General features: G+C 44.0%; 1 protein-coding gene across 10 annotated transcripts in view; it reads left to right on the plus strand.

Annotated features, from left to right (window-relative positions):
- Positions 1–13,222, plus strand: part of LOC120918777 (microtubule-associated protein tau-like) — a 101,160-nt gene that overhangs the window by 43,333 nt on the left and 44,605 nt on the right. For all 10 annotated transcript variants that reach the window (XM_040330561.1, XM_040330562.1, XM_040330558.1 and 7 more), the window contains exon 2: positions 4,991–5,164. In XM_040330561.1, the coding sequence (XP_040186495.1) occupies positions 5,008–5,164 (157 nt within the window). In that variant the 5' untranslated portion in view covers positions 4,991–5,007. The remainder of the gene's footprint in view (positions 1–4,990; positions 5,165–13,222) is intronic.

The following is a 13,222-nucleotide window of genomic DNA, read 5'->3' on the forward strand; positions in this document are numbered from 1 at the left end:
ACATTTTTATTTAACCAAGAAGGCCCTGGAATTGGTTGGTAAATTTAAAGGAGATTGTACCATCAGATTACAGACGGAGTCCGCCTCGTGTGAATGAGGGCTTACTCTGGGTTCAGCCCTGCCCACCTTCCAGTGCACGCCCCTGGGCCCCCCACCTTAGGCCAAACGCGGTACTGCACACCGCTTTGGCTTGAATCCTGCTCGTTTTGCGAGACAACACTCACAAACTGCTTGTCCGTTTTCATCATATCTCTCCATAGGAGACAGCGGCGCCGCACAAGCCCCTCCCCGCTCAGTGAGCAGAGAGGGACTTGCCATCCGCCAGCTCAGCGGAGAGATCTCCTGCTGAGCTGGCGGACTCCGTAGCGACTCTGCTGCGTTCAGCCCTGCCCACCTTCCAGTGCACCCCCCTGGGAGCACCCCACTCTTTATGGTTTGCTGTTTTTTAATTTGCTTACCCTTTTCCAAAAGCTGAACACTCGATGTGCGGGGTCTTCTTCCTCGTCTCTTAGCCATGACCAGTCCTCAGTAATGCAGAGAGTAGTGCTGATGTGATGAAGTCTGCTCCACTCTGCATCATTAGAATAGGCAGGGCAACCCAGCGCACTCGCAGTATGTCCTCAGTCTTTCAGGTTAAGTGAGAACGAACATTATCGGACCCAGAAAACTGAGGACATCTAGTGGTGAAATGGGATTACTGTGGAGGGATGGTGCCAGAGAGGAGGTTTATTGCAGCTGAAAAGCTTTTCTTTATTTTAACCACTTCAATACCAGACTATAGTAATATGATGTCTGCAGATGGGATCTCCACTTCTGGGCGGAAGTCATATGACGTCCCTGTCTACCAGCTGTCATAGGGGGCCCGCCGCGTCACTGAGGAGCAAATGTGCGTGCCCGCGATTGCTTGTGACAGAGCAGAAACGTGGATCGGTGTGTAAACATACAGATCCACGTCCTGCCAGGTGAGAGGAGACAGATCACGTGTTCCTAGTATATAGGAACACCAGTCGGTTTCCTCCCCCAGTCAGTCCCATCCTCCCACAGTTGGAATCACTCCCTAGGTAACACAGTTAACCCCTTGATTTGCCCCCTAGTCGTAACTTTTTTCCTGCCAGTGACATTTATACAGTAATCAACGGCTACTTTTACAGCTCTGATTGCTTTATACGTGTCAATGGTCCCAAAATAGTGCCAAGTGTCCAATCTGCCCGCCGCAATGTCGCAGTCCTGATTAAAGTAGCAGATCACCGCCATTTACTAGTAAAAAAAATAAAATAAAAAATGCCATAAATCAATAACCTATTTTGTAGGCGCTATAACCTTTACGCAAACCAATCGATATACGCTTATTACGTTTTGTTTTTTTATCCAGAAATATGTAGAAGAATACATATTGGCCTAAACTGAGGAAAAAATGTGTGTGCTTTTTTTATTTTTTTTTCAAAATTGTTTCTTCTTTTTTTTTGTTTATAGCGCAAAAAATAAAAAAACGTAGAGGTGACCAAATACCACCAAAAGAAAGCTCTGTTTGTTTGGAAAAAAAATATTAAATTTATTTTTTTGGTATAGTGTTGCATGACCGCGCAATTGTCATTCAAAATGTTACAGCGCTTAAAGCTGAAAATTGGCCTGGGCAGGAAGTGATTTTAAACACCAGTTGGATAATAAGAAATATTGCCAGGAGTTGGGCTTTTTTCTTGTATTTAAAATCTAGCAATCAAAGGCAACCTATCAAAAACAATTTACCTGGCGTGGCTGCAGCAAACTGAAGCCTGATTGGTTGTGGTGTATAATTGCATCTCATTATTGCCCTAATGAATGAGTCCCTTTTTTATGTGTCTGTAAAATCTTTAACTCTGATTCCAAACGGATCACAAATCAGGTTTTTATGGGCGAGTGGCATCTAATTGAAGCACATGACGACAATAATAAAACCGAGGACAGTAAATAGAATCACACGGAGAAGTGGCATCTTATTTACGGCACAGACATGACTCATGAATATCGTCCTCTGGGCTCTATAAATACTAGACTGAAGAGGAATGTATCTGCTGTTATGAGAAACGCTCATCATCTTGTCCTTTTTCACTGTCATTTTGTCTTTAATTATGTTATAAATATAATCTCTATCCTTCCGTTTTAATTAAAGTATGGCGGCACCATGGAGTGTCACTATAGATCATAAGTTCTATATAATGACAGTCCAGGGCCATCAAATATGCAAATTCTGACATTTACTAAGTAAAAACCCCAAAAATAATTTTTCGCGCTACCACTCGGCTTATAATAATAATATTAAAAAAAATTGGATTATTGCTGTTATAGACTGGTCCCGCATCATTCCAAAATGTGTCCGCTATATAATGCAGCGCAATAACCTAAATGTGATGATCCATGTTCAAGTATGCCAACTAAACCCAAGATTTATAAATTGCATATATATTCCAACTACCATATGAGAATAACGTGTTCTACAATTGTTCAATAAATTATTATATGTCGTATATCAAAAATATAACATAAAAACAATATTTTGTATATTTAGTATTTTCAGTTACTTTTTTTTATTTTTATTTTTTTTGTAATATACATCTATCTCTCAAAAGTGCATATATGTATCACCAAATACATCAAATGTGTTTTATATTATAAAAAAAAAAAAAACACATGCCCGGAATCCCGCTTTAAGGTGGTGCGATTGGTTACAGAGCACTTTAGAGGTGGCATTTGGACCAGAAATCACACAGACACCGCTTTGTTTTTTTTAGCAATTTATGAAAACATAATTATTTTTTTATAATATAAAGTGCTAAAAAAACAAAACAAAGCGGTGTCTGTGTGATTTCTGGTCCAAATGCCACCTCTAAAGTGCTCTGTAACCAATCGCACCACCTTAAAGCGGGATTCCGGGCAATTTTTTATTTTTTTTTTGCAATCCACAATACCTTCAATATTCTTTTACAATTATCAAAAAAAACACGATCGGTACATAAAACAGTGTAAACACTTACCTGATATGTGCTCAGCGTCCTTGTGGCCGTTTCCATGTTAGCTGTGGGCATGAGAAGCCCAGTTCCTGTGTCTTCCTGGATTTCCCTAGAGAGGTGCATGCTGGGATTTTTAGGCACAGTAATGCCCAGAGCCCTGACCTATAGTATGAATAGGTCAACATGTGCCTTGCCCTTTAATTAGGGCTTTATAGCTCCATGGGTTTCTCCAAATGTTTTAAAAAAAACGATACTCTCAATGAATCCGACTCGAGTCTCCAAAGGACACCAGTAAAAACCTCTTCCTCAATCCATATAGCTGAACTAAAAAAACATTTTCGTGCAGTATGTTTTTAAAACTAATGCTCTCTTTATATCAGGGTTTGACAAATTTGCTTGGAATCTAGGAGCCAGCTAAAAAAGTTAGGAGCCAGAAAACGCACCCCGTCCCGACGAGCTTGCGCGCAGAAGCGAACACGTACGTGAGCAGCAACCTCCTCTGTAACTCAAAACATGCAACCTGTAGATTTTTTTAAACGTCGCCTATGGAGATTTTAAAGGGTAAAAGTTTGTCGCCATTCCACGAGCGGATGCAATTTTGAAGCGTGACATGTAGGGTATCAATTTACTCGGCGTAACATTATCTTTCACAATATAAAAAAAAATTGGGCTAACTTTACTGTTGTCTTATTTTTTAATTAAAGTGTATTTTTTCCCAAAAAAGTGTGCTTGTAAGACCGTTGCGCAAATACGGTGGGACAGAAAGTATTGCAACGACCACCATTGTATTCTCTAGGGTGTTAGAATAAAAAATATATATATAATGTTTGGGGGTTATAATTACAGGGAGGAGATGGCAGTGAAAACAGACAGGGAAAGCCATATTAGCATTGATGGTTGTCTTGTCATACCAACGGCCACCACAAGATGGTGCCAGATCACAGAAGGAAGCATAGGTCTGCAGAAGGCCGCGGCCTCAATTACCGGCCGGCGGGGGAGCACGGAGACACAGGATACCCCAGCTGTGCCGCCCCAGGTGACAGGTCGCTAATTCTAGTTGCAATTGCGACCTGGCGCTTGGGGTTTGTCGAACCCTGGCTTAAACCTGAACGAACTCTGTACATAGCACACCCCTGAACGATGCCTAATCGTTCATCTGTGCCGTATGCACAGAGCATACGGCACCCCTGGAACTGTACTTTGTACATAGTGCACACAGCATACCCCTCTGCACGCTTTACGTAGCGTACTCCTGAACCCTGCAGTCTGTACGTAATGCACTCATGAACTCTGCACTCTACATGGCATAATGATGAACCCTGAAATCTGTACATATTGCACCCCAGATACAACTGGCCCTTTGAGGACAACCATACGCTTGGTGCGGCCTGTGATTAAATTGAGTTTGATTGTAAAAGATGAACTGTCTGTAAAGCATTTAGTCAGATTCTCTGGTTTATGCTTCCCCTGCATGAATGGATGACATTCACCCCCCTGATAGTTCCTCCCATGAGGTCCAGGTTATTGATTTTCTCTAAAGGTGTACCCCTCTTCTTAGTAGTGAGGTCAGTTCCAGGACTCGTTAACCTTGACCAGAGTTGTGGAACGAATCTGCAGTTTATAAACCAATCGTAACAGGCGTGTCCACATTAATAAATCTAATGGTTGTGTTAGGTTTTGCAGACGCTGCGAGTGTTTCCTGACGGCGCTGTCTATCCTAGCACAGTCATTGTACTCCTGTTCCTTGGCAGTGTACCATAATTGACGTTCCCCTGCGGGGAAAGGAACCATTGCTCATAAAAGCACATTAGCATCTTTGAGATTTTCCTGATGTTCGCTTCTGTCAAGCAATGTAATGCCAAAATAAATTCTGAATATTGTTTATATGATCACAGTGCCTCCTGGTTGACTGTGCTGGTAGTGCGCCACTGCTTGGATGGCTGTCGCTGTTTTGGTTGATGTCGTGTGGCTCTACGTTTTAATAAAAAATATTTTTCTCACAGGTTGACCTTACTCCAGGATGTCTGATCACTACCAGGATTACGATGCAGTGGGGGATCATGTTGCTGCTGACGGGTCCCCTCGTGAGTTTGGCTCCGGAGGGTCTGCCATAGACGATGCTGCCCATGGCCAGGAGGGTGTCATCCGGCTGCCATCTGCACTACAACATGGAGATGGTGAGTTGAGATCTTGTGGCCAAGGCACAATAACTGTAACTGTCCCCACTTGTAGAAGCGATCTGACAATATATTTTTTATTTGTACGACATCCAGGGGCGGACTGACCATTGAGTCACTCGGCCACTGCCCGAGGGCCCCATGCCACTAGGGGGTCCCATCAGGGTTGCCAGGCTCAGTAAAACCAGAGACAGTATGTATAAATCTGTGTTTTTTTTTTTTTACATCTGTCCCTGATATGTCCGAAACGGACATGCTTTTGATGTGAAAATCCCGAGATTTTAGCTGTCCCGCCTCTGCACTGCCTCCTGGCGTGGTGGCCATCTGTAAAACTGCAATTGGGCTCTTTGGCACTGCCTGGTGCTGTCGGTCTAACACAGTAGACCAGATTTGGCTTTAGGCTTTGTGAGGCCTTAGGCAAAATGTAGACATGAGGCCCCACTCACTCCCATAATGGGAAAAATAAGGCATCCGAGACCTCTTCCGCCCCCGGCCCAGTCCGCCCCTACCTCCTGGCGGGTTCAGCTGCAGCTGGCACTGACCGGGGACATTCCATCCAATTCTATCACATACATCAGGCAAATTAGGCAGCCGCGAGGCCCCTGAAAGTGGGAAGCCTAATTAGAGAGCCGCCACGGCAGTAGAGTGATGCAGGAGATTGTACAGGGATGATCATATCTGGGTGCTGTTGCTCCTAAGGCTGCATTCACACTATAACGCGGCGTATTTTGCCGCGATTTGTAAACTTTTTTTTTTTTTTTTTTACAAAACATTTACATTGATGTCTATGCCGAACGCCGAAAGCCGCCTGAAAAAAGGGTCCGGGACTTGTTTTCAGGCGGCAGGCGTACGGCGTTTCGGCGTTCGGCGTGAGATGTGAACCATCTCATAGACATCAATGTAAATTCGCCCCTCCAGCGTCGGGCGTAAATACACCTAGGTGTGAATGCAGCCTTACTTAAACAGTTGCCATGCTAGGGGCAGGGAGGTGCTGTAATCCTTCAATGTAATAGAATAAATGGTGATTGTCAGTAATAGGATGATTAGGATTAGAACGGTGCCCATGACCAAGAAAATATACATAGTTTATATAAAATTTTTAATTACTATTACATAAAACAACAACAGATGATAGGTTCAATATTGGCAAAGCATAATACAGATCGTATTAATAATCACTGGTATCCATATATGGAAAGTGATCAATACTTGATGTTGTATCCCAACATGTTTCGCCAGCATTGGCTTCTTCAGGGGATTTCTACAGACCAGTTTTCATATAGTTCTAGTGATAGGATCATATACATAAATCGATGGTCATTCTTACAATTGCAGCAGGTAATAACAATTGTATATTATGATTCATTCTGTCCAATCACCCATTGAACTCAACAAGGAGACCTCAGAGGAAATCACCAGGTAGGTCCACAGGAATATGGAAGGAGGCTCTGTGCGATCACAGGGAATATACAGGGACCAGGCTACAAAGATAGGCTACAAAGATACAATGGTGTCACCCACCTGGCTCTGTGGGGGGGGTATTGTCTTTTCTGCACTTGTTCCATGCCGCTTTTGATTAAGGTGCTTCTTTTTAACATTTATATCCCTTTTCACCCTCTCTGTTCTGATAGATGTTCTATACCTAAACATGTCTTGTTTCATTTCCATTTTGCTGGCGCCCCCTTTTGTTTGTGTGACAGCACTGCTTTGTTGCTCACATCCTCTCCCTACACATAACCGAATCCCAATGGCCCCTCTCGCTGGCATTGAGGAACTGTATGATTGTGTGAGCCTTTTGGAGCCTTATGACTGTAGTGTGCCAGGTAATGTATTCAGTATAAAAGTAGACGAGAGCCATGGTAGAGAACCCGTATGTAGTAGAATCAATGATAGACCTAGAGTGTACTTGTGGGACTCCAGGCAAAAGACATAAGTTACACATCTTACCTTTTTTATAGCCCAGGTATATGGCCTGCCTTCTATTACAGCTACCGGCATCCTCCATGATCACGATTCACCCTCTTCTCAGCTTTCCCGAAATCCTAGTTGTAGTACTCGCCAATCTGCCGGAATCTCCCCACCCCAGCATGCTAATTGGACCAGGATTAAGGACGCCATTTCTTTGATCATTTTGTCGAGCTGGTGATAGACTTGGATTGCTCGCACAAGCACCTGTTAATATTTTTTAAATACAGTAAAACCTTGGATTGCGAGCATAATTCGTTCCGGAAACATGCTTGTAATCCAAAGCACTTGTATATTAAAGCGAATTTCCCCATAAGAATGAATGAAAACTCAAATGATTCGTTCCACAACCATTTATTCATAAGTGCTTCAGTTTATAGTCCATATAAACAGGGCTGGTGCAAAGATTTTTGACACCCCAGGCGAAAGCTCATTTTGCCCCCCCCCCCCCCATTGGCCCCGCCCCTGAATCCACCCCCTTTGCTTGAGCATCAGTGTGACAGGAGTCGGCATGAAGCTGCAGTAGAGAGCACTGGTCATAGAGGCATGAAGGAGATGTTTGCTTCCGTTCCATCAGAACATGTGCCTCTATAGCCTCTAGAGCGGCTGCCTGAGTAACGTGCACCCCCTGCAACCCCCTAGATGTGCACACTTTTTATCTCAGCAGCGCCCACTAGAGGTTATAACATTGATTACAGAGGTATTTATAATATAGCACTGAAAACTTCCATAGCATGGAGACGGAGAGTAGGCAAACCGGACGACCTAGGCAGCATTGCATCCTAGGCGGCTGCCTAGTTTTCCTAGTTGTAGCACCGGCCCTGCATATAAAAAGACTGATGAGGTTGTGTAACCATAAAATGTCCATCCACAAGGGGATTAGAAGCAAAAATATAAAAGAGAAGAGAGGCGCCTCTAAGGCCTTGTACACACCAGAGGATATCCGCTGGAAAAGGATAAATCCTCTGGCGGATTTGGATCTGATGGCTGTACACACCATCAGATCGAAATCCGCGCGGAATACATCCGCGGTGACGTGCGCGACGCTGGAAGGCAACTACTTCCACACATGCGTCGAATCATTACGACGCATGCGAGGGATGGGAGCGGGCGGATTGATCCGGTGAGTCTGTACAGACGACCGGATCAATCCGCTGGACACGATTCAAGCGGATAGATTTCTTAGCATGCTAAGAAATTTTTATCCGCTTGAAATCTATCGACCGGATTTTAATCCGCGGAACTGATCCGCGGATCAATCCCAGCGGATAGATCCGGTCGTCTGTACGAGGCCTAAGTGTAGCAATATGGTTACATTTAATGAAGGTACAACATTTGGCAACTCACATGGTTGATGATTAAAACAGGCACATCTAAGTATGGAGGGATCCGGGGTAAAACTGTCCACATAGATCATCCTTCTCACCGCTGTCAGTCTGCAATAGTGACCGAGAAGACTACCCTGCAGTAGAGCGATCTGAAAACGAGGCTTGAAGCGCAGCGTGGAAGGAATGACATTGATGTCGGTGCGGGGGATGGTCTATGTGGACAGCTTTACCCCAGATCCCTGCATACCGTACTTAGATGTGCCTGTTTTAATCAACCATGTGAGTTGCTAAATATTGTACCTTCATCAAACGTAATCATATTGCTACACTTGGAGGCGCCTCTCTTCTCTTTTATACTCAGTTGTGCCATGTACTTGTATATCAAGACATCTCTTGTATATCAAGTCAAAATTTATAAAAAAAATTGCTTGTCTTGCAAAACGCTCTCAAACCAAGTTACTCTCAAACCAAGATTTTACTGTATTTCAAAACTGGAGTTCAGCAAAACTCGCACGATTTCAAACCTGCATTTCTGTGCAATTTTTGGGGTGCGATTTGAAAGACCTCTGTCTTTTAAATTGCCCTTGAAGTCAACAAAAGTAGTGCTTTTGGATATCGGTGCAACGCCGCAAAGTTGGACAGTGCCGTTGCCGGCAATAGGTTGTGATTTGGCATGCGATTTTCATGTCAAATTGCCCCGGGGGCTAAGGGGTGTTTGTGCTTTGCCTGACGTTCTTTTAGTACGTAGAATCCTTTCCCAGTATTCACAGAAATTAACCCTTTACTTCTTTACAGGAACATGAAGCCATTTCAGCAGCTTGTCATCCTGTTTATTCTTACCATCTGTATTTAGTTTTGAGCCTCCGTTACTGACTGGAGGGTTATAGTTTGTTAGCAGGGTTGTGGTACAGCACAGTTTTATTACTGATGCTTTTCTGGGGGTGACCGACACCTTGAAGTTTGTGTTGTCAGCATGATTCAGGTTTAGTGACGTTGCATCTTTCATTGCTGCAATGCATCGCGGTTCATCCTACGTATGTGTGCTAAAACACAGCAGTGAAACGTGCGGCTTAGAATTACATCATTTTGGATATTCCAAAAAAAAAAGGTGGTCTACCCAAAACCGATATTTTGTGTATGAAGATATTGGTTGACTTAAAGTGGTATTAAATCAGTTTTATTAAAAAATAAACATTCCCCAGTAATAGAAACTGGCTGAATTTGCATCGCATAGACATCGCATGTGATGTCCACAGGAGTGCGGTGCTAACCACATATCATGTCTGGCAACACATAAGGCCTCGTACACACGGAAGCGCGTACACGATCCGCGGTGACGTGGCCGCACCGTCGCTGCGGCGACGTGCGCGGCCCTGGAAGGTAAATACTTCCACGCATGCGTCGAATCACTTCGACGCATGCGAGGGATGGCGGCCGATCGGACATGTACGGTGAGTCTGTACAGACGACCGAACATGTCCGACGGACAGGCTTCCAGCGGACAGGTTTCTTAGCATGCTAAGAAATTTTTGTCGGCTGGACAAATGTCCGCTGGAAACCTGTCCGGTCGGCCGTACACACGACCAAACTTGTCTGCTTAAACTGGTCCGCGGACAAGTATCAGCGGACAGATCCGGTCGTGTGTACGGGCCCTAAGTATGAGGCCGGATTCACACTTGTGTGGTGCGAATTTCAGCTCTCTTATCTCTGCAGAGAGATAAGAGAACTGTTCAGCAGATCCACTGCGTTTTAGCTGCAGATTAGCTGCGAATTTGGAGACCTGGGAGAGGGGAGGGGGGAAGTGTATTAAGCGGGATGAGAGAAATCCTGAAGAGAAATGAACACATCTGCGAATCAGCTGCGTGCCCATAGAATATAATGGGCCTGAATTCGCACCTGAGCCGCACCGCAAGGCCTAAAATACGCACACATTTTTTCGGCAATGCGCAGTGCGAATGCATCGCACATATGTGAACCAGCCTCATTGAAAACAATGTATTTAGAAATGTTCTGCATATTGGATCCGGTTTTAAGCCGCACTCAATTCGCATAGGTGTGAACCCGGCCTGAAACTCTGAAAACTTTTGTTGCTTGAAGCTTGGAAACAGTTTAAAGGGGTTGTAAAGGTAAATGTTTTTTCACCTTAATGCATCCTATGCATTAAGGTGAAAAAACATCCGACGGTACCGCCCCCCCCCCCTGAACCCCCATTTTACTTACCTGACCCCTCGAAAGTCCCGCGCGCGTCCACGTGATCCTCTTCGGTTCCCAGCCTTGGCCATTGATTGGCTAGGCTGGACGGATTGATAGCAGCGCAGCCATTGGCTGGCGCTGCTGTCAATCACAGCGGATGACGCGGTGCGCCGGGGCCGAGTGATACAGTCGGCGGCTATGCCTGCCGCTGTATCACGGGAGCGTGCTCGCAAAAGCTTTCCACCATGCAAGCTCGCATGAAGGTGGAAAGCTTTTGTGAGGAGGAGCCGAGACAGCCGCCGAGGGACCCCAGAACACACGGAACGGGGACACTCTGTGCAAAACGAGCTGCACAGTGGAGGTAAGTATAACATGTTTGTTATTTAAAAAATTTTTTTTGCCTTTTAGTGTTGCTTTAAGCATACCAATGTTTAAACTAATTCCTATGTTAAATTTAAATGATAACTTTTATTTTAGATAGAGAGGAGTGGGGTTTTATTACTGGTTTGTGTCCCCATTAGGGAGAATCACCCCCTCTTTGTCCTGTTTACCATAATCATTGAAAGTGAAAGAAAATCCCAAATTTTGGTTTATCCCCAGATCAGTATTTAGAGGGGAAATCCTCCAATGGGCACACTAGTTCCTGTGATCTGGGAGGCCCCAAAGTATTCCCTTAATTAGCAGGGATTTTCGCTCACTTCCTAATCCGAGGATTTCTGTACTACTACTGCCCTGTCAGATTTTGCCCGCTCGATCAGTGCTGCAGGCTATAGGCTGCTACACTAATCCATTCATTCTTGAAGTCTCCTCGCTGTCAGAATACAATAGCTCAGCGGGAAGGATTCCCTCGTTCACCTTGAATGTGTAGATGGGGGAATTGGGTTATTTTTGTCCCCCATTTACCCCAATGGTTCAACAAAAGAAACAAATCAATCTATGGGCTGCCTAATACACCAAATTAAACAGAAAACTAGTAAGTCCGTTAATAAATTGTATCCCCCCCCCCCCCCCATGTTGTAGCCTGAACTACCAACCAGTGACGTTTGACGACATAACTGTTCTTATGTGATCTCTATTGTAGCTCTGCTGTTATTGTAGGGTAATAACTAGGGGGACCTGCTTCAGTTTACATGTGAGGAATAATTGGTGCAATTCTGAGGCTCTTCCTTAAAAAGTACAGCCTACGAATAGTCTAAAATTATCTTCTTTATTAGGGCAAGCACAACATCCCAGCTTGCCTGCTTTTTCGGTCATGTCGCTCCATATACAAAATAATAGACCCTCCAAAGTACAAGGACTATAACCGTACCCAATTTATGTAAAACGTATCATAAAATATTTATTATATGATAAAAATTACACATGTATACATATCAAAAAAACATACAAAAGCTGCACATAAAACATAACCAAAACCATCTAGTACTCCTTGTATACAGATTCTTGGTGGATCCCCTATAGTAGAGCACAGTGAGCTGCTGTAATTTCTATGCAGTTTGCGTGTTTCGCAGGAGATAACCCGCTTCTTCAGGAAAAGTTTCAGGAAGAACACTCAGTTAATAGTCAAAAACATCAAAATAGAAACACGTTGAATGGTCCTCCTACAAATGGTCATTGTCACCCATATAATGCCACTGGACGGTCCTCCCCCCATTATCCAAGATAATCGTTAGTTCCTATGTAGTTGGAACTAGGTGTCCATAGTCAACTTGTATGGTGTGCACCTAGTGATATACAAGGTATTATATTAGATCGGGAAAGAGGTTCCCATCATGTCGTTCCTCAGATCACCGTGGAGTGAGATAGTCTGCTAGTTTTAATACCCCAATAATGTGTTTCATGAACTTTCCTGGGAATCGGGATCACATTTCAGAGCAGGACGGATGCACTGACATTCCGTGCAATTCTCACCCTCTCGGTTTCTACGGCTGAGCCAAATCTAGAAGAGAGAAGGTAACAAACTCATATTCGTCAGTTCATTGCAGGAACATTAGATTAACTCAACAAACCAGCTTTTGTATGAAAATCATTACACATTTATTCAATTGTAAAATATCCGACCCTTAAAGATCTTCTTCTCCCAACATGTACCATGTATTGTGTATCATGGAAGCCAACCAAAAGCTGGAGAACAGAGGAGATTCCACAAACGTTTCCTGCCCACCTAACAACTTCTCATCTGATATTGGCGTCCCAAGAAATGTTTCTTGCACTTTTTCTTGGCATTCCCTGTCCAGAAAGCGCCAGAGTGTAACCCCCATGTCCAAGTGCACTCCGTAATCTAACGGGCCTGGTCAGACACGGCCCCCCACTTCCTTTGTCACACTTATGATAAAGGCTGGGGCTCTGTCAGCATAGAAGGAAGCACATTTCTAGTAAATGAAGAGGATATTTAAAGTGGAGGTTCACCCAAAAACCTTTTTTTTTTAACATTGTGCTTACATAATATTAGTTAAAGTCCAACAAGGCACATGCCACCCCTGGACTTATCTCCTTCATTTATATCTGGCAAAAGATTGAGAGCAGGTTCTCTATTTTTCAGACGGGAAAAATTCTGATCCTCTGTAGCAAT

Source organism: Rana temporaria, chromosome 12 (assembly GCF_905171775.1).
Source record: "Rana temporaria chromosome 12, aRanTem1.1, whole genome shotgun sequence".
In the NCBI taxonomy this organism is placed as follows: domain Eukaryota; kingdom Metazoa; phylum Chordata; class Amphibia; order Anura; family Ranidae; genus Rana; species Rana temporaria.